General features: G+C 42.3%; 1 protein-coding gene across 1 annotated transcript in view; it reads right to left on the bottom strand.

The window, feature by feature from the left end:
* Positions 1-21,246, bottom strand: part of MAP3K15 (mitogen-activated protein kinase kinase kinase 15) — a 311,475-nt gene that overhangs the window by 46,239 nt on the left and 243,990 nt on the right. Inside the window, exons 18-20 of the mRNA XM_082244591.1 lie at positions 17,935-18,040; positions 10,180-10,337; positions 3,678-3,861 (exon numbers count right to left, since the gene is read on the bottom strand). Coding sequence (XP_082100717.1) covers positions 3,678-3,861; positions 10,180-10,337; positions 17,935-18,040 — 448 coding nt within the window. The remainder of the gene's footprint in view (positions 1-3,677; positions 3,862-10,179; positions 10,338-17,934; positions 18,041-21,246) is intronic.

The raw sequence follows: 21,246 nt of genomic DNA, 5'->3' as shown, positions 1-21,246 counted from the left end.
TCCCATAAACACCAATGTTAAAGACAGGGAGCAGTGCCATGTCAAGCTGACGAGATTTCCTTTAGATGCCAATGAGCACTGAAAGCTAAAAATTGGTCTAGGCAGGAAGGGGGTGAAAGTGCCCTGTATTTAAGTGGGTAAGGGGAACCCTTTGACAGAATTTTTTTTAAAAAATGGCGTGGGGTCCCCCCCAAAATACATACTAGGCTCTTTGGGTCTGGTATAAATTTTAAGGGGAACTCCACGCCAAAATTTAAACAAAAAACGGTGTGGGCTCTCCCCAAAAATCCATACCAGGCCTTTTGGGTCTGGTACAGATTTTAAGGGGATATCCACGCCAGAATTGAAAAAAAAAAATAGTGTCCCCCGATGTAAATCCATTGTCAATAACGTCGCCCGCTGCTCCCGCCTCTTCACACGCCTCCTGACTAATGAGCTGTGACAGCTCTTTTATTGACAAGGGGCGGGGCCACCCGATTATGTTACCCGGCTGCACCGCCCCCTTCTGACATCACATCGTTAGTACAGAGCTTTCGAGAGCCGATCACGACAGTTTATCCGATATTATCCGATCAGACAAGCACGAAAATGTTTCTCGTACGATACCAGATCGTACGATTTTCGTTTAATCAGTACAGTTGTCATCCAAAAATACAATACAAATACACATCACTTTTAACGTGATTTAAAATCCCTTTTTATCCTGTCGTAAGAGAAATTTCGTAACTTCTCCATTTTCGATATTCGACTAGCATGCAAAAAAAACGTAGAATCTGTCATTCGATTTTCGGATAGTGTGTACCGACCATAAATCTGTGTCTGTAGTGCACGTTCAAACCTTAATACCATAAATAATAACATGTTATTCGATTTTTACTCCAGGAGTATACGAGGTGTGTCTAAAAGGTTCGGTGAACGGTATCAGAAAACAAAACAGAAGATACAAACAAATTACCTTTATTGGTCTTCAAAATGATCACCATCCCTCACCATACAGTTTTGGCAACCTTTATAAAGCTTCTGGAAACCGGCAGCAAAGGTCTCTTTAGGAATTGAACGCAGAACCGCTGTCAAGCAATCTTGAACTGCTGTCACATCCGCAAAACACTGTCTTGACCTTGCATTTTTGCAGGTGACTCTTTTTGGGTCGCGGGGAATACGGTGAATGCCATTCCATCGATTGCAGCTTGGATTCTGGATCAAACTGGTAGCACCAGGTCTCATCCCCTGTGACGACGGTTCCCAGAAAAGATGGACCCTGGTCAAATGTAAACGAAATCTCCAGAGGTTTACATAAATTTTGCTTTCTGTTTGTCTGTCAGCTTGTGAGGTACGAACCGGGAACAGATCTGCCACTTACACAAATCTTTGTGGACTATGGTGCGCACCGTGTCCTTGCTAATGCCCAATTCTCCCACCATTACTCGTACAGTCAGTCGTCGATCTCATGTCAGCATTTGTCGCACTCGCCCGAACATGTCTGGGTTTCTGTTTGTCGATAGCCGACCCGAATGTGGCTTATCCTCAGTCGTTTCCTTCCCATCGCGAAAGCGTTTGAACACATAAACGTAAACACATTTTCTGCATACGGCTTCCATCCAGTATATTTGCACCAACCTTTAATGCGACTGTTTTACCCAATTTGTAGCAGAACTTGATGTTAACTTGTTGCTCCATTGCACTGCGACCCTGCCTCTCACACTGACTGCGTTCAATTGCCCGCAGTGGATTTATCCTGATGGTCACATGTACTTCATGCTAGGTGGCGCTTCTCGTTGTGTCTCTGGATAGCCATGTGCATATGCGTGCTCCTGGCCCATGTTGCCCTTGAGATATCGGACCTTTCGCCATACTTTTTAGACACAACTCGTATAATGAGTTTGACAATTATAGAGAAAAGCTTAAATAATGCCTTACAATTTAACTAAACTCATTAGATTTTAGTCAACTAAAAAGTACTAGAGAGTCCACTAAAAGATGACTAAAACAATTCAGATGACTAAAATACGACTAAAACTAAAATGGCATTTTAGTCAAAAAACGATGACTAAAACTAAATCAAAATTTGAAGTCAAAATAAACACTGATTGGCAGTGGCTGTTCTAAATGTCATCCAGCTACCCCATCGCTTTGCTGCAGACATGCCTCCCACACTCAGAAAGAAAGAAAGGATAGAAGCAGAGCAGTCACGTGACCACAAGAATAAAAAAAAAAAAAAAAGGCATATGAGCTATTTTATTTTTTAAAAGACATTTTATTATAGCCATATAAAGTTATTTTCGATAGAATACCATCCTTTGCTTTTACTGACTTCACAAATACTTTAATAATACTTTATCATATCTAAACTCCATAATGTGGATAGACTAATTGGCTAATACAGAGCTACGTTGAGAGGCATAAAAAAAAAAAAAAAAAACATGCCTCTAAAAGCAGCGTTTTTCTTTCCGTTTGCATGAGGCCAAAGGCTTTAAGGCCCCTTTCACACTTGTACGACCTGAAGGCCACGTGACTTTGACACAACTTAACCACTTGCCGACCGCCGCAAGTACATATACTGCGGCGGTCAGCCCTTCACAGGCAGAGTGACGTATCGGTACATCACTAGCCTGTGAGGCTCTGGTGAGCGAGCGTGCGCCGCCACCGCCGCGGTCCCGCTACCGCGCGGTCACGGACCCCCCCCCCGCGCATGTGACCGGCGGACCCGATGTCCGCCGGTCACTCAGCGATCGTCGGGGGAGAGGGAGAAAGTCAGGCGGCTAGTGTAAACAAGCCGCCTGTCATTCTCCCCTGTGTAGAAACAATGATCATACGGTTCTACTATGTAGGACCGTTGATCATTGTTCCTACAGCTCAAGCCACAGCCAATCACAGTTAGAATCACGCCCCTAGGGACACACACAGCCCCTCCCTCTCAAATAAAGTTAACCCCTTCACTGCCAGTGTCATTTTACAGTAACAGTGCATATATATAGCACTGATTATTGTAGAAATGTCACTGGTAACCCCAAAAGTGTCAAAAATGTAAGTCAAGGGTCTGATCTGTCCGCCCCAATGTCGCAGTACCGCAAAAAAAAATCGCAGATCGCCGCCGTTACGCGTTTAAAAAAAAAAACAACAAAAATCTTTCCCTTTGTTAGTAAACGCGATAACTTTTGCGCAAACCAATCAAAAAGAAAGCTCTGTTTGTGGGAAAAAAAGGACGCCAAATTCGTTTAGGTACAGCACGACCGCGCAATTGTCCGTTAAAGTCACGCAGTGCCGAATCGCAAAATACCCCCTGGTCTTTTAGCAGCCAAATCCTCCGGGGCTTAAGTGGTTAAAGCAATGCCTGTCTAATCTTGAGGTCTTTGGACCTCAAGTCGCATCAAAGTCAGACCAAAGAAGTGCAGGGACTACTTTAAAGTCACTGCGACTTGAAGTCCCACTAATATGAATGGTACTCATTGGAAAGCAGTCCCAAGTTGCACAAGTGTGAAAGGGACCTAAAAGTTTCTCAATGAACATTTACAATATGTTAGTCAGTATTTTGTAAATATTATATCTATTCTTTACATTATATTTCTATAACATTTTATTTTGTTATTTTTGGATCATTCATATGATCACATGTACACTCTCTGAATGAGACAACAGAGGGTGCGCAACTATACAGGGAACTGATTACAGATGCTTACCTGAGGGCTTGAATGCAATTTTACTTTTCTTGCCTTTATTGGCTTGCTTGAGGAAGAAGTCTCTGAGCAAGTCTGCAACTGTTGCACGCTTCGTTGGATCAGGCTCAAAACAAAGTAATATGAAGGATCTAGCTTCTGCAGACAAGGATTCTGGAATCTCTGGGTGGATTTTAAACATGCCAACCTATGACATATAAAAATATGATCTAAGTTTGGGAAAGGAAATTGATTTTATACATTACAAAATGGAAAACCTTATCAACACTAGCTGAAGATCACTAACTTACTGGTAGCTGAATAAAGTCCAGTATAAAATCATACAGGTTGGTAGGTTAGAGCAGATTGCAGCAGTAAAGATTCTTAGGACTGGTTCACATCTCCATGGTGTGTGTTATGTTGTTTGTAAGGGTCCTTTTACAGGGGCTTTCTGCCCGGCTTACTTTGCAGAGATGGACCTGTCAAATTCCACTCTCTCTATGGGAGATCAGATGAAAACGGAAAGCCTGTCCATTTTCATCTGATCCTATCCAATCCAATCCTCCAGACGGATGGAAAATAGGGTTTCCATCCGTCTGGATTTCACGGACAGGATCGGATCGGATAGCAGCGGGTGTCAGCGCTGACATCTGCTGCTCCATAGAGGTGCATGGAATGTCCGATCAGGTCCGCCTGAAAAACTGACAGGCGGACCTGATCAGAAAGCCTGTGTGAAAGGGGCCTTAACGTGTGCTGCATTAGGGCAGGCTGATCATTTTGAATAGGTTGTTAGTGTGCCTAACGAAGCAAAAACTGCTCCTGACTCTTCAGCACAGGTGTGTTGTCTTAGGCCTGGTTCACACCTATGCAGGTTGCTCCTGATAATATTCCAGGATCATTTTGTATTTTTCAATACACATTTTTGATCAAGCTTGATTGATTTAGGCTCGATTCACAGCTATGCATGTTGCTTTTGAGTGTTTCTGCAGTGCTTTTTACATTTTTGAACACACAGTTTTATCACATTTTTGCTTTTTTTTTTTTTTATTTGTTGTTGAGCAGATTAAAAAATGCAAATCGCAAATCGTGGCAAAAACGCCGTAAAAATGCACTTCATGCTTTTCAAGTCAATTGAACCAAAAACACAAAAAAGCACAGTTTTGCGTTTAAAAAAAAAAGTCCCTGACCCTTTCCAAAAACGCAGAGGCACATAAATGTATTGGTGCGAACGTGTTCCATAGGAACCCATGTTAAAAAAAATGTCCTGCGTTTATGTAAAAAACAGAAAGCATGAAAAAACACATTGGTGGGAATGGAGCCTAAGCACAGCAGTGTGAAACACAATTGCTGATCTCTTGGGAGCTTTATGTGGACCATGTCTTTGATTTTAATGGATTTACAATAAAGGATTAGTTATATATGCTGGAAGTGCCGCCATCTCTCTTATTTTACTATTGTAGTTTTGGTTGTGGACCAGACGGGCACCCAGCTCCTTACAGCAGCTAAGGATCTTATGGGTTACCTTGTGAGTGGTGCATCCTCCAAGTTTCCTACGTTTTTGATTCTATGAAATCTATGGAACCAAAAACACACCCTGTTGATCCCTGGCCCTTGCATAATATGCACAGATGTGAACGAGACCATAAGGAAACCATTTTATATGGACTGTAGTAGTGTGTTTCTGCAAAACTGAAAATGCACAAAAAAAATGCATAGGTGTGAACCAGGCCTTAGTGCGTTGGGGGTGCCGTTCAAAATCAATGGCACCATAGCACAGCAATGCATGTCATGTGCATTACTGCATCGCGGTAGGGTGAACCTGGTCTTACAGTGAAGCTTTACTACTTTGACTCACTGACGTAGTATGCAGATCAGAACAGTAAAAAATAAAAAGTCAGAAGTTATCTGAACGTTTTTTCTAGGCTAGTGGCTCAAAGTTTTGAAGAAAAGGTCAGAATGACATCCAGGCAACTAGCATTTTCAAAAGGCAAGGGCAACAGTAGCAGCCTACATGTTTCTCCTATGACTGGTTTTAGTTGTAGCGAGTGTCGTTTACAAAGAATTTTGAAAACAGAATAGAAAGGATGTAGAGAATCCACCGCACTTTTCCGCATAACACTGAGACAAAGCCGGAAAATTAATTACCAGTGTACAGACAGGAACTCATACAATCCATGTTCTGTCACGGCTGATAAAGTTATCTTTTCCTGAGACCTTGCTGTACAGTTAGTAGTCGGAGCATATAATAAGTCCAGACTAAATTAAAAAATGTTCCTTTTTCTACATTCACATTTGTCTTGTGTCTTACTTTGCTGGAATTACATTTTGAAGGGAAAGGAGAACTAATAGAGCTGGTAATGCCCCTATACCTAGATCCTTGTATTGAGACTATAAAGGCATTTTAGGATAAGTTCACCTTTCTAAACATATTACACCCATATTTAGGGGTAACAGGTAACATATTCAGCAACTTTCCCCCTTCCTTGTGACAGTGGATCCTCTCCCCGCATCCGCTGTCACAATTCAAAAACAGCACAGCCATACAGGGCTCCATGCACACTGCCATGTCATTCATTCAGAGAGTTCTGTGGATGAATCAACTACAAGTACCATCTTCCAACATGGCAGACAGCTTGTATTCTCAATGAACTGCGAGGGCACTGATTAGTGTTCTTGTTGTTCATCGATTCTTCCTGAACTTCTATAACTGTCTGCCTGTACAGGAGGTACAGGTAGACAGCTTTACTGAGAGTCTGCAGGAGCCTGACATTGTACCCGCAATCTGCTGATCACAGTTGCAATGCTCTGCAGGCTCCTAAGAAAAAAAAAAATAAATGCACATTTTTTACCTGCAAAAACAATCTGCATTTATTTTTTAAAGTGAACTTATACCAGATACTTGGAGACATTCTACTATCTTGGTATCCTGCACCCTTATCTAAAAAAGCCTATATGAAATCCTCACTAATGAATTTCTCCTACTTAAGCTGGATACACACTATACAATTTTCTTTAGCTTTTTTCCTTTAGACTTACCAAAACCATATAATATGAGGTAAGACCTAAACACATTTAATTTGTATGCAATCAGGCAGGCCCTTGCACTACATAGTTGAAGGTAAATCTAAAGGAAATCTATCAACAAAAGTTTTATAATGTGTATCCAGCTTAGCGCTGGCCATAGACATAGCAAATTTCTTTCCTGCAACCATGGGTTGACAGGGATATCCCTCCCGTGGACCCGCTAGCATTAATCACATGTAAAATCTGGAAGGCTGATTGTATCCAAGTTGATTATTCAATCAACTTGGGTACTTGTAGCCTGCCATACATGGTTCAAATGTCGGCCATCGGCCTGCTTTACTCATTTTTTGTCTGTAAAATATATAATTAAAAGCATTTAGTTGTATCTGTTTGTACAATAATACTGTACTTATTGATGCAGTGCTCTCCTGTGCCTATTGTGTCCTGTGCACCCTGCAGTGTTATCTCAAACAATGCTATCAGGGTTCAGTACAAAACATCTCCTCCTATGTTATTGAGATTGGGAGGGGGTGCTTTGTAGTCCTAACACACTTACTGTCCTAGAATGAAAACCCTGCTCATCCCTATTTAGATGCCATAACCCATTAATCTCCATTCCAAAGCTGGACTTCCCCACTGACACCTGAACTCCAGGTGCTGGGGAACTATCAGAATTTTCCCCGCTCCTATCACACTGCAGTAATAAGAGATAATAAATGACCATCATACAGCAATGTCGTCACTATATTCCAAGTTTATTCCACAGAGCAACTATTATCTATGCAATAGCAGTCCCCGCCCTAGGACCGTCCCCTTTATTGCATTTTAATAAAGGCATCAATGAGGCTTAATCATAGACCGCAGACCTCTCTGGATCCTCCATAGTACAGTGAGTTTGTATGGTCACCCTAGGACAGGAAGTGTGTTACTGGAAGGATCTCTAGGTGAAAATAGAGGGAAAATTCCTGAAAAAGGAAACTAATGCAGCCACCACATCTAAGGGTTAAAAAGCTGCAATTAATTAAATTTTTGTTCTTGGGTTCACATACACTTTAAAGAAGAACTCCAGTCAGAAAAAAAACAAAGTAAAATAAATAGCACAGTAAACAATTAAAAAAAAAGCTAAAACAAGAATGGCTTTTGCTGTATTATTCAGCTTCAATCTATAGATTTTCCACAGAATACTTTTTTCTGCCACTAGATGTCCTCAGTCTAAATGCCAGCTTTATTCAGCCCACTTTCTCTCAGCCCAGGTCACCCTGGACCGGCCCCAGCCTGTTGTTGGATTGGGAAAGGAGAAAGAGCACAGCAGCACAGTGATAAGCTCATCTCTGCTTTCTCCACCTATCAGCATGCTCTTTGTCAACTGATTGGCTCCTTGTGTCTTCCTCTCACACTCCGACCCTGCTGTACAGGGATTGCAAAAGACTGATACCTAATCAAATGTAGGTACTACACTGCTTACATTTAAAAAGTTAAGGACACATTTACTTTGACATCTGTTCAGCTAAATATGTATTTGAAAGATTACTCGGGATTCTTCCAGTTTTTGGGTAGCTACGTTCACTTGCAAGGTCTTTTCAGACCCCATTATAGCCACTACAACATGCTGTCTCGCCTCAGGGACTACAATCCAGCGTGAAGCCACTTTAATTGCAAAAATGCCCAAGAGGCTGCTGCGTAAGGCCCCTTTCACACAGGGGAGTCCGTCGGCTGACTCCAGGCAGATGGCTGCTCTGTCTCTGCGCTGTGTGCGGAGACAGAGCTGTCAGGTCCCCGCTGTTCTCTATGGGGGAATCGGATGGGAACGGACTGTCTGTCCGTTCTCATCCGATCCCATCCGATCCGCTGGACGGATGGAAAATAGGGTTTCCATCCGTCCAGATTTGACGGATCGGATGTCAGCGGACATGTCTCACATCGGACGCTGACATCCGATGCCCCATAGAGATGCATGGGGCATCCGTTCAGATCCGCCTGAAAAACGGACAGGCAGAACTGAACGGTCCGCCTGCGTGAAAGGGGCCTTAAAGATCGGCTTCTCCCACCCATATTTGGTGGACAGCTGAACTCATCATTCCGTTTCAGCAGGCCCAAGTAAAACATATTTCTACTAATCCTCCACTGAGGGAATATAAGGGAGGCAAGCAGAAAATCTCTGAAACTTGCACCTGACATCAAGGCTTAAGCCTGGTACACACAATAAGAATATCGGACAAATGATCGTCCCTTTTTTTTTTTGCATGCTAGTTTCATATAGGAAATGACGAGGTTACAAAAGTTACGAAAATTCTCGTACAACAGAATACAACTTCGATAGTGATGTAATGTGTGGTATTAAAATGTATTATTTAATTTCCGAGCATGCGTGGTGTTTCTCTTCCAATTTTTTTCAAATGCTGTACTGATTAAACAAAATCATACATTCTGGTATTGTACAAGAAAAATGGTGGTGTCTATCTCTTCGGAAAATTTTAGATGAACTGTCGTGTTTGGCTCTCGGAAACTGTGTACTAACGATCAGTATATTGTACGATTGCTGTATTTTGCATATGATTTTCCGATTGCGTTTACTGGGCATTAAGCTAGTGATTGTGTGGGCACCTTCTGAATACAAGTTCAGGGATGTGCTGTTAAAGGCACATAGAGCTGGGAACAGGTAAACTAAAAGTTTATAAACAGGTGTAGAAGCAAAATAATTGAATTACAGAAACCAGTAAATGTATTTAAAGCTGAAGCTTAGTTGGAAATGTTTTAGAGTATACAGCACCAGGGACATAACGTACCTCTAATAAAGTGTATTCTATGCCCTGCTGGCTGATGGTTACTGTAACAATCCTTCCTTCGGTGATGTCAGATCTTCCACAATGAACTTCTAGTACTACATGGATAACTGCCTGGGCTCTAACAGTAAAGGGTTTCACCACTTACCCTCCCCCTCTGCCCTATACCCCCATTCACAAAACTCCTTGTATCATTTTTAAAAGACATTCTGTGAATGGGGGAAGGGGATCCTGTCATTCATCCGCTAATCCTCCACTCACAGAATGCTACGTTGCTGAGTAGGGTTTTGCCTTCAGTTGGGTTTTTATTGCTGCATTTATCTGTGTTGGGAATAGGGCCATCTTTAATATTGATTGGACCCTGGGCAAACATTTTTTGGGCCCTCCCAAATCCACTTATCAACTATTGATGCTGCTTTGGGCCCCACAACAATGACTGGGCCCGGGGAAGCTGCCCCTTTTGCCCTGTGTTAAAGATGGCCCTGGTTGGGAAGAAATCTCCTCATCTCCTGTTCTGATGACATTCGGTATGTTAGTTTACAGGAGCATAAAGTAAAGAAAATAAAAATCTTAGGTTCTAATATGTTATCATTCTATCCAAAACAAATGTTGTCTAATACCAGGCTTTATATATCCTCAGAGGGAACAGAAAATATGCAGATTTGCAGTAATCCTATTATAGAATCATAAACAGGGACATTTGTGAGCTGAAACTTTACCTTAAACATTGCAGCTTGGGGTTCCCCCAGCTCATGGAATGGGGGCCTTCCTGTTGCCATTTCAATAATTGTACAGCCAAGAGACCAAATATCGGCAGGCGCTCCATATCCTCTGGGTCCTTTATCTATAATCTCCGGTGCCATGTATTGTAAGGTGCCTGAGCACAAAAAGTATAGGACACATCATGTTAAAGTTTACCAGTTATAAAAAGACAAATGTAAGATAAATAAATAATGGCTTTGATCATTAGAGATTAAATCTTAAAAAGGAAGGGGGCTTAATCACTTGGCTTAGTGAATAAAGTGTTTTTTTCAATTATGCGTAACATGGCTGGGTATTCAAAATGAACATAGCTTTCACCAAACTAAAGCTGGCCATAGATGGATAGAATTTTGAAGGAAAAAAAAGTCTTCTGAAAATTTGTAAGGGAATTCTCAGAATGTCATTCGAAAAATTTGTTTGCTTTTAACATTTGATTTGGGAATGAATGGACTTTCCCAACGAAAACCACATTCACTGTCAGAAATTCATTAGTACGAGAAAGAATTTCCATCTGGCTTCTTCAAATTTGTTCTTCAGTACGGTCGAAAGGAATGTCGATTTGACTCACCAATGATTACAAAAAGTCGTCAATGGCCAGCTTAAATGAACATTATCAAAAAATGGGTATATGGGACTTTTTAGGAGCTACTCCTTTTACCCTGAAAGAAATAACATAATATACCAATAATATGAAAACATATCTTTATTATGAATTAGCAAAATGTTAAAAAAATTGACTTGTAATTCCTCATAAAATCATCGTAGATGCATATAGAAGTATACATAGCGACAGCTACCCCATGCCCCTTCCTAGTTAGATTCAATCCTAATTGTCACAATGCAACCTAACTGTCACAATGCAACCAATAGTAGATATACAGTATAAAGGCAATACCAATGGAAGGTGCAATCATACCATACTTGGATTAGCTGTGGTTTACCATCACCTTATGCGGATACTGGATCATAGGCACATACACATATATTACCAAAAGTATTGGGACGCCTGTCTTTACATGCACATGAACTTAAATGGTCTCCCAGTCTTAGTCTGTAGGGTTCAATATTGAGTTGGCCCACCCTTTGCAGCTTTAAGAGCTTCAACTATTCTGGGAAGGCTGTCCACAAGGTTTAGGAGTGTGTCTTTGGGAATGTTTTACTATTCTTGCAGAAGCGCATTTGTGAGGTAAGGCACTGATGTGGACAAGAAGGCCTGGCTCGCAGTCTGCGCTCTAATTCATCCCCAAGGTGCTCTATTGGGTTGAGGTCAGGACTCTGTGCAGGCTAGTCAAGTTCCTCCACCCCAAACTGGCTCCATGTCTTTATGGACCTTGCTTTGTACACTGGTCCAAATCGTTTGGTGGAGGGGAGATTATGGTGTGGGGTTGTTTTTCAGGGGTTGGGCTTGGCCCCTTAGTTCCAGTGAAGGGAATTATTAGGCGTCATGCTCCCAAATTTGTAAATTGGGGGTGGCCCCTTCCTGTTCCAACATGACTGCACACCAATGCGTAAAGCAAGGTCCAAAAAGACTTGGATGAGAACGTTTGGGGTAGAGGAACTTGACTGGCCTGCATAGAGTCCTGACCTCAAACGGATAGAACACCTTTGTGATGAATTAGTGCGTAGACTGCAAGCCAGGCCTTCTCTCTAACATCAGTGCCTGATCTTACAATTTCCCTTCTAGAAGAATGGGCAAACATTCCAATAGACACACTCCTAAACCTTGTAGATAGCCTTGCCACAAGAGTTGAAGCTCTTATAGCTGCAACACAATATTGAACCCTACAGACTAAGACTGGGATGCAATTTAAGTTCATGTGCATGTTAAGGCAGGCGTCCCAATACTTTTTGTAATATAGAGTATGTGTGATTTTTTTTTGCCTTAACTAGTACAGATAATTGCCCTATATAATTGTATATGGGGGAGGACTTTGTTATTGCATATATATAGTGTTTACTGCTATTTTTTAATCTTTTTAATTTGGATGATTTGTACCTTCCCTATCGGCCTGGTTTTAGGCTTTCATGCTGTGCCCTCCTGGGGGGTCTTTTGGTTCCGCCTTGCTGTGTTGTCTGCCCATGCCCCAACCCTTGTTCCCTGCGGGTCTTCACTCCCATTGAACGGATCATTATACTGTGGATGCAAAGTTATTTTGTAAGTTCCTTTATGCACATAACTATAATTGTTATATTTGTTATATATGTACATCTATGATGCTGTTACAATGTGATTTATTTTTTTATGTATTTGTAATTTGACACATGTTGTGTTCCTTTTTAACAGTTGTACCCCTTCAACCCCTGAATAAGCTCTACTATTGGTTGCATTGTGACAGTTAGGATTGAATCTAACTAGGAAAGTGTATGGGGTAGCTGCAGGGCCGGTGCTAGACTATTCTGCGCCCTAGGCAAGACCAGCTACTTGCGCCCCCCCCCCCCCCCAATAAATAAAAAAAAACTTCAAAATGTCCCTATTCTCGCAGCACACTCCATGCATTCCCCATACTCCCCCCTATACTTGCATCACTCGCAGTGCCCCCATCCAATGCAGAGTGACCAGTGCCCCCATCCAATGCAGAGTTACCAGTGCCCCCATCCAATGCAGAGTGACCAGTGCACCCAACAATGCATAGTGACCAGTGCATGGGGATTAGAGCGCCGCATGATTACAAAAAGCCAAGTTCTTCTGCTTACCCGGCGGGGAGGCTGTCATATGAATTCCCGCCTCCTGGACCAGAATGACAGCTGGGTAAGCAGAAGAACTTGGCTTTTTGTAATCAGGCGGTGCTGTAATCCCCATTTCCCCCCCCCTTCCCCTCCGGAGGCAGCCCAAGTGGGAACTATGCTCCAGTTCACGGTGCACCGTGGACGTCTGGTCACCCTAGGGTGGCAGCCAGACTAGTAGGGAAACCAGCGGCCGTAGCTGCACCCCCTAAGCAGCAGTGCGCCCTAGGCGACTGCCTAGTTCGCCTAGTGGGAGCACCGGCCCTGGGTAGCTGTCACTATGTATACTTCTATATGCATCTAATATGTTTTTATGAGGACTTACAAGTCCATTTATATTTAAATGTTACTAATTCATAATAAAGAGATGGTATACTATGTTATTTCTCAGAGGGTAAAAGGGTCAGCACCTAAAAAGTCCAATATACCCATATTTTTTTATAATGTTTAAAGTTAGGGATGTGGTGCTGAGGTTATCAAATTCACTCCTTTATTCTTGCAGCTTAAATAAACAAATGTAAGGGCTAAGTTGCGCTAACGGGTACTAAATCCACAAATAAATGTCAGATAAAGCACACTAATGATAGTCCACAGTAATGACAAGTCCGTGTCCAAAATGAGAAAGGCACAGTCCAAAAATGAGTAATTCCAATGGTGGATGGTTAAACCAACATTCAAATCTCCTTACCGGAAAGCAGAATGGAGTTCGCCCAAAAACTCTAGTCGGATTTAAAACCTCAGCCTTCAGTCAATATGATCAGAAGTCCTCACATCCACAGGTGATGGTCATATGTAAAGATAAATAGACAATCCATAGCGTAATACTGTTGAATGCTATTTCATCACCCAGAGGAGTGCACACCGTCACCAGATGGTTAATAGTAGGAAACACCAGTGACCTTAAGTCCCAAATACTTACCAGATAGTAAAGGTAATGATTGGAAATAGAAGCACCACACAGAGCCCTTTCCCGACACCACTGCCTCTTACCAGATATAAATTAGTGAGAGCCACACAAACTGTCATCCAATCCCCGGAGCCAGTAGCTCTAATGGTCCTTCCAAGTTATGTCAGGCTCTCCCAGAAACATGGGTTAAACACTCTCTCCAGAAGCCAATCCACGGAGCAGATGTCACCAGGAGAAAAACTCTATTGCTGACTCGATCATGTATCATATGGTATGTAAAAAACAAAAGGCACTACATAGTGCATTACCAAAAACACTTTAATAAAGAAAAAGACAGCAACTTACAGAAAATGAAACAGATATCAGCGAGGATAAAGGCAGGCCGCCGGCCGGTCGGCTCCTCCGCCCGTCCTATTCAACACTCGTTAAATAGTAAAGGTAACCGCGGCGTGCTGACGTCACCTGCTTGTGGGAACGAGTGTTGAATAGGATGGGCGGAGGAGCCGACCGGCCGGCGGCCTGCCTTTATCCTCGCTGATATCTGTTTCATTTTCTGTAAGTTGCTGTCTTTTTCTTTATTAAAGTGTTTTTGGTAATGCACTATGTAGTGCCTTTTGTTTTTTACATACCATATGATACATGATCGAGTCAGCAATAGAGTTTTTCTCCTGGTGACATCTGCTCCGTGGATTGGCTTCTGGAGAGAGTGTTTAACCCATGTTTCTGGGAGAGCCTGACATAACTTGGAAGGACCATTAGAGCTACTGGCTCCGGGGATTGGATGACAGTTTGTGTGGCTCTCACTAATTTATATCTGGTAAGAGGCAGTGGTGTCGGGAAAGGGCTCTGTGTGGTGCTTCTATTTCCAATCATTACCTTTACTATCTGGTAAGCATTTGGGACTTAAGGTCACTGGTGTTTCCTACTATTAACCATCTGGTGACGGTGTGCACTCCTCTGGGTGATGAAATAGCATTCAACAGTATTACGCTATGGATTGTCTATTTATCTTTACATATGACCATCACCTGTGGATGTGAGGACTTCTGATCATATTGACTGAAGGCTGAGGTTTTAAATCCGACTAGAGTTTTTGGGCGAACTCCATTCTGCTTTCCGGTAAGGAGATTTGAATGTTGGTTTAACCATCCACCATTGGAATTACTCATTTTTGGACTGTGCCTTTCTCATTTTGGACACGGACTTGTCATTACTGTGGACTATCATTAGTGTGCTTTATCTGACATTCATTTGTGGATTTAGTACCCGTTAGCGCAACTTAGCCCTTACATTTACCTATTTTGCTTGTCACAATTTAAGTTGCTGCTGTGTTTCTTAGTAGTTAGCGCAGTTATATTTTCTTCCTTTATAGCTTAAATAAACAGTCTTTACTAAATTAACTTTAAAATCTATTTTGGTTGAATGATCTCCATTAGAGCTGCTAAGGCAAACCGGATAGGAAGCCATCTAGTGATTCTTCCACATGGTGCTCACCCAGAACTGAAGTATAGGTTTAAGCTGGAGATAACTAGTTAGTTTTGTATATTCAAAATCCTTTGTAATTACAACACTTTGGCACAGTCATTTGATTCCTAGTGTAATTTAGCTTTATCCAGCTTTATCCAGCCAGCTTCTTAGGAAGATTAGCATATGATCTGTATTTGCAGTATTGGTAGAATGGTTATTCTGTACTAGATTTACAACAAATACATGTTTTTTATACTCATTAAATGTTAAAACTGGGACAAGGCAAAAAAAAGTTGACAAAGTAAGTAGTACTAACAAGGAAGAAGAACATTTTGCAACTAATTAGGTTAATTGGCAACAGGTCAGTAACATGATTGGGTATAAAAGAGTATCTTGGAGAGTCAGAGTATATCAGAAGTAAAGATGGGCAGATGTTCACCAATCTGTAAAAAACTGCATCTAAAAATGATCAAACTATTTTAGAATAATGTTTCTCAACATTAAACTGCAAAGACTTTAAATATATTATTATCTACAGTACATATCATCAAAAGATTGTGAGAATCTGAAGACATCTGTGTGTAAGGGACAAGGCTGAAACCCAATATTGGATGCCTGTGATCGTCAGGTCCTCAGACGCATCACTGCATGTGCTCAGTAATACTTCCAACAATGACTGTCTGTGAACACAGTTCTCTATGCCATCCAAAAATGCAAGTTATAGCTCTATCATGCAAAGAAGAAGCTACACTGAAACACTGCCATCTTCTCTGGGCCAAAGCTGGTCTGTTGTAAAGTGTAAAATTATTCTGTGATCAGACAAATCGAAAATTTGACATTGTTTTTGGCAACTATGGGCGCCGCATCCCCCAGACTAGGAGGAGAGGGAGGGACCTTTAGATTTGTTCAGTGCATCAGGGGTGCAATGTCAGATTCCGCAAACAAGCCCTGCAGATTTCAGTCTTACCTGCATATAGGCTGTCTGTTTGAAAGCTGGAGGTCTTGTAAATGAACTACAAGAGTTCTCATTAGCACCCTTGCAGTTCATTCAGAACACTCCCCTTCCCTCAGACTGACAGTGTTGTTGTGCAAAGGTGCCCCTGTGCTCATTCATCCAGAGTGGGGCACTGTAGTACAAGAGGTGTGTTACAGACCAGACAGACCACAAGGTGAAAAGAGAGAGAAAGAGCCTAAGAAAAGAAAACTGATGCAGCCATTATATCTAATGACTGGTAAGCTGAAAAGTGTTACATTTTTGGTTTTGGGTTTTAGACCGCTTTATTTCCAGCTCCATCCAATGCCCCTTCTAATCTATGGTTTACCCTATTTAGCTCTTCATTACTGCAGTGTGAAGTGGACTTTTTATTGGTACAATGGATCAGTTTTCCAAACCAAATTTTATGATGTATGTCTGCCATCACTTAGATCAAGGAAACACCATGGGAAGAAATATACTTAGGCTAAGTTCACACTGGCATTGAAAGCAGGCGTTTAAGGGGCTTATTAAACGTCCCTCAAACACCTATGCAAATGATACTATGGACAGCACACAGTGCTGTTCACATTATCAAAACATGTTAGCGTAATTTTGCTTTAAATTGAATCCTCAAGTCGAGATTGAAAGGAATTGAAGCACTTCAACTCCTTCCAATCAAGTTCATAGTAACATGCTGCAACCGCACCGGTATGCAGTTGAGGTGCGGTTACAGCGCAGTTGTGGCATGGTAGTACTTTACAGTTAAGGTGTTTGTGGTGCCGTTTTAACACGCAAAGAAAGCATGTCCACCTCGGTGCAAATGAGCATAAGGCATTTGGGGGAGCTTTTTTAATGCTCATTTGCTCAACGCTTATCAACTGCACCTATTGACACACATTAACGCTATAGACACGTTTGATCATCATTAATAAGTGTGGGTCTGAAATGCCAGTTGGAGTGGGCCACAGAAGCTGCTGGTACCCCCAGGTGACAGTAGTCCCCCTGTGGAGGAGAAAGGCGGTCGAAGTCTTTCCTGAAGCAGGTGGAGAGCGGCGTGGAACGCAGCGTCATGGGCAGAAAGGAACGGAATGAAGTGGGCAGGGCTCCACCCGCTTTAGAAAGGACTTCCAGAGTCTGCTAAACACTACCAAGAAGCCTGCCCTAGTGCCTTGGACACTTTTGGACAAATCATACCTTATAACTATACTTCTTGCATATTAGGTATTATGACCAAGCCTCTGCACCTATAACCTCTTTGTCTTGTTGATATTAGAGGAAGACTGCCAGCAAGGCACATAGCTGAAGCTTTCAGTAAACCCTGCAAACAGACCAGTCACTCTCCAGGAAACTAGGAGGCAAATACCATACTGTGCTTGTCATTGTGTAAAAAAAGTGAACTGCACTATAATTTGGGAAAAAATTATAAGGTCACATGTACAACACAGAGAGAAAGCAAGCAGTAATGCAAGCTGTATATGTAACACACGCAGATCAGAAAAAAGATATACAGGACACAAAAATAAATGTGTATTATAATGACATGGAAGGACATCAAAGATGCTGTTGGAAAGAGAAAAAGAAAAGGTGGCACTAGAGCACAAATTACTCACACTAGAATGTAATTTTGCTGACTCTTACCAGTAAAAGTCTCTGTACATGGGTTTACTCCAGCAAGTCGCTTAGATGTACCAAAATCTGATATTTTCACCACTCCACTGTATGTGTTCACAAGCACATTATCACCCTAGGATAAAAAGTATTGTTAAACCAAAATTATCCAGGATATTTTATTAAATAAAACTGAAATATTCCTTTCTGGAATACACTGACATATTTAGCAGCTTCTAAATGGTAGACACTGTAAAAAGTCTACTTTCTAGCCTTCAAGAGGGTAGAGATGACCAAGTCCAACAGTCCCTGTCCCTTATGACCTGGACTTCAACAGTCAAGCTAATAAAGCAAGCTACTGAGAAGTAGCATTGTGGACAGAGCCTTGGGACAGAAGATCTGGATCCAAAAGGGCCCACAAAGAGTCTGCCAGGTGTCTAAATATGTTAAAATACCATATTCTCCTGGGCCATTTGGGTGCAATGGGAATCACTGGAATACATTCTTTCATGATAGTGCGGAGCAGACGAGGGAGAAACTGGAGATTCAAGAAGGCATAGTTCAGGTGGAATGGATCCCAAGAGGCCAACAGAGCATTTACTGTGAAGGCCCGAGAGTCCATGGGCCTGGGGATAAACCTATCCAGCTTTTTATTTAATCTGGACACCAGGAGATCCTGATGTTCTGATCCTGCAGTAAAGGGCTCGCAACACCTCTGGACCAAGACCCTGGAGGCCAGGAAAGTCCTTCTGCCAGTTTTCCACACCTGGGATGTGGACAGGGCAATTCTGCCCAAGAGAAGATCTAGTCTAATCCAGCTGAAACGCGTTAACTTCTGCTGCACATATTTATCTTTTATGTAGTTACAATAAATTTGGACTTATTAAAGAGCATGTATGGCGTGGTGGATTGTCTTCTATCCATTTACTTCATTTAGCAGCTGAGTGACTGCACATCTTGCACCTGACAGCTCAGAGGGATCTCTACATAATCTGGGGTAGTAGCAGCTTTTTCTTCTATTGGCCAAGATCTAGTCCACATCCCTTTGAGCGACACGACTTCCAGTGATAGTTGATGTAGGCCACAGCTGTGGCATTGTCCAACTGGATTCCTCCAATTCCCAACTCCCCTTTACCAAGGAGGCATCCAGAACTCCTCCCCAGTCTGACAGGCTGAAAACTGTTGAGAGAACTTTCACACCTTTTCCAATCTCCCTGACTCCAGTGCCAGGTTAGAAAACTACCACATTGCATCTTTCTGAAAACTTGGGAGGTGTGGACAGGCCAAAGGGGAGGGCAACAAATCGGTAATGCGGATCATCCCGACTGCTGAATGCAGATAGCATTGATGAGGGGGAACAATGGTGATGTGAAAGTAAGTGTCCACTGAAGCCAGAAAATCCCCACGAAGAAGGGAGGTATTGATAGACTTGGCTACTACAATGCAGAATTCCTGAAACCAAAGGAACAGGCTGAGCATCTTCATATCCAAAACTCCCCCATTAAGTTTAGGAAAGTGACCAGGTTTGAGTAGAAAGCCAGAAAGTGTTCCTCATTCAGGACTGGGACGATGACCCCGTGCAAGAGGAGCTACTGAACAATATCAAGAGGACTTGCCTGTCTTTTTTGAGAACATGAAGCAGGGAGGAAGCAGAGTCCAAAACTCCACTTTATATGCCATAGAAATGGCGCTCTATCCAAACAAACACACCCCCCCCCCCCATTCTAAAAAGTACGGATGCCAAATCACTGGGCTTGAAGATAGACTTGGCTGGCTTAGAGGGCCATGTCTTCTGACAAAGGTTCTTCCAGACTTAGGCTTGGATCTAAGAGGGACTAAAGCAACTTTTCTTAACCCCAGGAGTAGAAGGCCTACCGGTAGAAGCAAAAGTCTTCTTTTTCTGGGGCAGGAGAGTACTATTTACCCCGTGATCTCCTTGAAGTACTCTTTCAAGGGGTAACAAACAGGTGTTTTCCCTCAAAAGGGGAATGCTTGAGGCATTTCTTTCATGGGAGTTCCAATTGCCAGCCTTCAAGACAAACATTCCTCTGCATATGGATGGAGAGAAGACTCATTCTGGAGAATTGGCAAAGGATTTCTGCTAAGCCATTCACACAGTAGGGTAAGGTCACAGATAAAAGCTCTAGTTGGTGTTAAACAAAGAGATCTGTTGAGATGGAGTTAGGGTCATGGGCCATGCATTTACTGTAGTACAGACAGCAAAGGTCTGGCAAAGGGCCATGGAAGCAACTATAGGTTGCATGGTTGGAGCCTGCCAAAGAAAAAAGGGGATCCAAAAGAGGGCCTCTAACTTGAATTGGACCCTTAAACATGGTATTATCCTCTATAGGGAATGTTCATGTCTTGTTAAGACTAGAGATGGCAGAGTACTGTACAGTATTACTATTGCAGCCAAATGCAACAGCCTTCTGTTCCAGCTGTTTGTTACAGAGTCGGTGGGTGCCAACTTCCCTATAACCTTGGCCTGGTGGTGGTGGGGGTCTGTGGGTGGGTGGCTTAGCAAAATAAGGAAGCCCCACTTTAATAACAAAGAGCCCCCCAGATACTGACCCACCCCCATGTGAATGAGTAAGGAGTACCCCTTCTCATTCCCAAAAAAAGTAAACAGTAAACACACTAACACTTTTGAAAAATCCTATATTTATATAAAAAAAAACAAAAAACAACACTTTGGGCCTGATTCATAGTACGGCGAATTGGCGTTTCGGCGTGATTTTGCGAAGCGGCGATTATTTAAGTCTGAAATTGGCATTCAAAGAACGGCGGGCGGAAAATAGCGCCTAGTGTGAGATTCATTAAGATGCAATATGGTCAGAGCGCGACTTAAAACCACGCCAGCTAAAAGCTCGACTAAAGTTTAGCCAAATTTTCCCCTGTACCCCCAAAAATCCCAAATCACTGTGGAAGGTGTGGAAGTCAATTTGGAGATGACTTGCGTTTAAAAAATCTCAAAAACTGACTTAGAAAGAGAGATATCTGCGAAAGTGTGGAAAGGTTAAACAGCTCCTCCAGCCGCGAGCTGCGAACTCGCGAATGTGCGCATGCGCAACGTCAAATTGGCTCAAAAAATTTCGCCAGCGCGATTTTGGGTCAATTTTTTTTTGAATACCGCTTGCAAATCCGCTGTCTCGCCCATAGAAAATGGCAAAAACCGGCGGAATTGGAAAAACATGCACACTTCCAACAAGGGATCCTTTAGTAAACACCATCACATTCCATACACCTTTCCTGCTAACTCCGAAATCATAGCAGTCAAATCTACAGTGTTTATATAGAACCTCCACATTCTCTGAAAAAACCCACAAAATATTACATTGGGGA

Source organism: Pelophylax lessonae, assembly GCF_965119305.1.
Source record: "Pelophylax lessonae genome assembly, chromosome: 2".
Classification (NCBI taxonomy): domain Eukaryota; kingdom Metazoa; phylum Chordata; class Amphibia; order Anura; family Ranidae; genus Pelophylax; species Pelophylax lessonae.
This window is presented reverse-complemented; position numbering and strand designations above follow the sequence as displayed.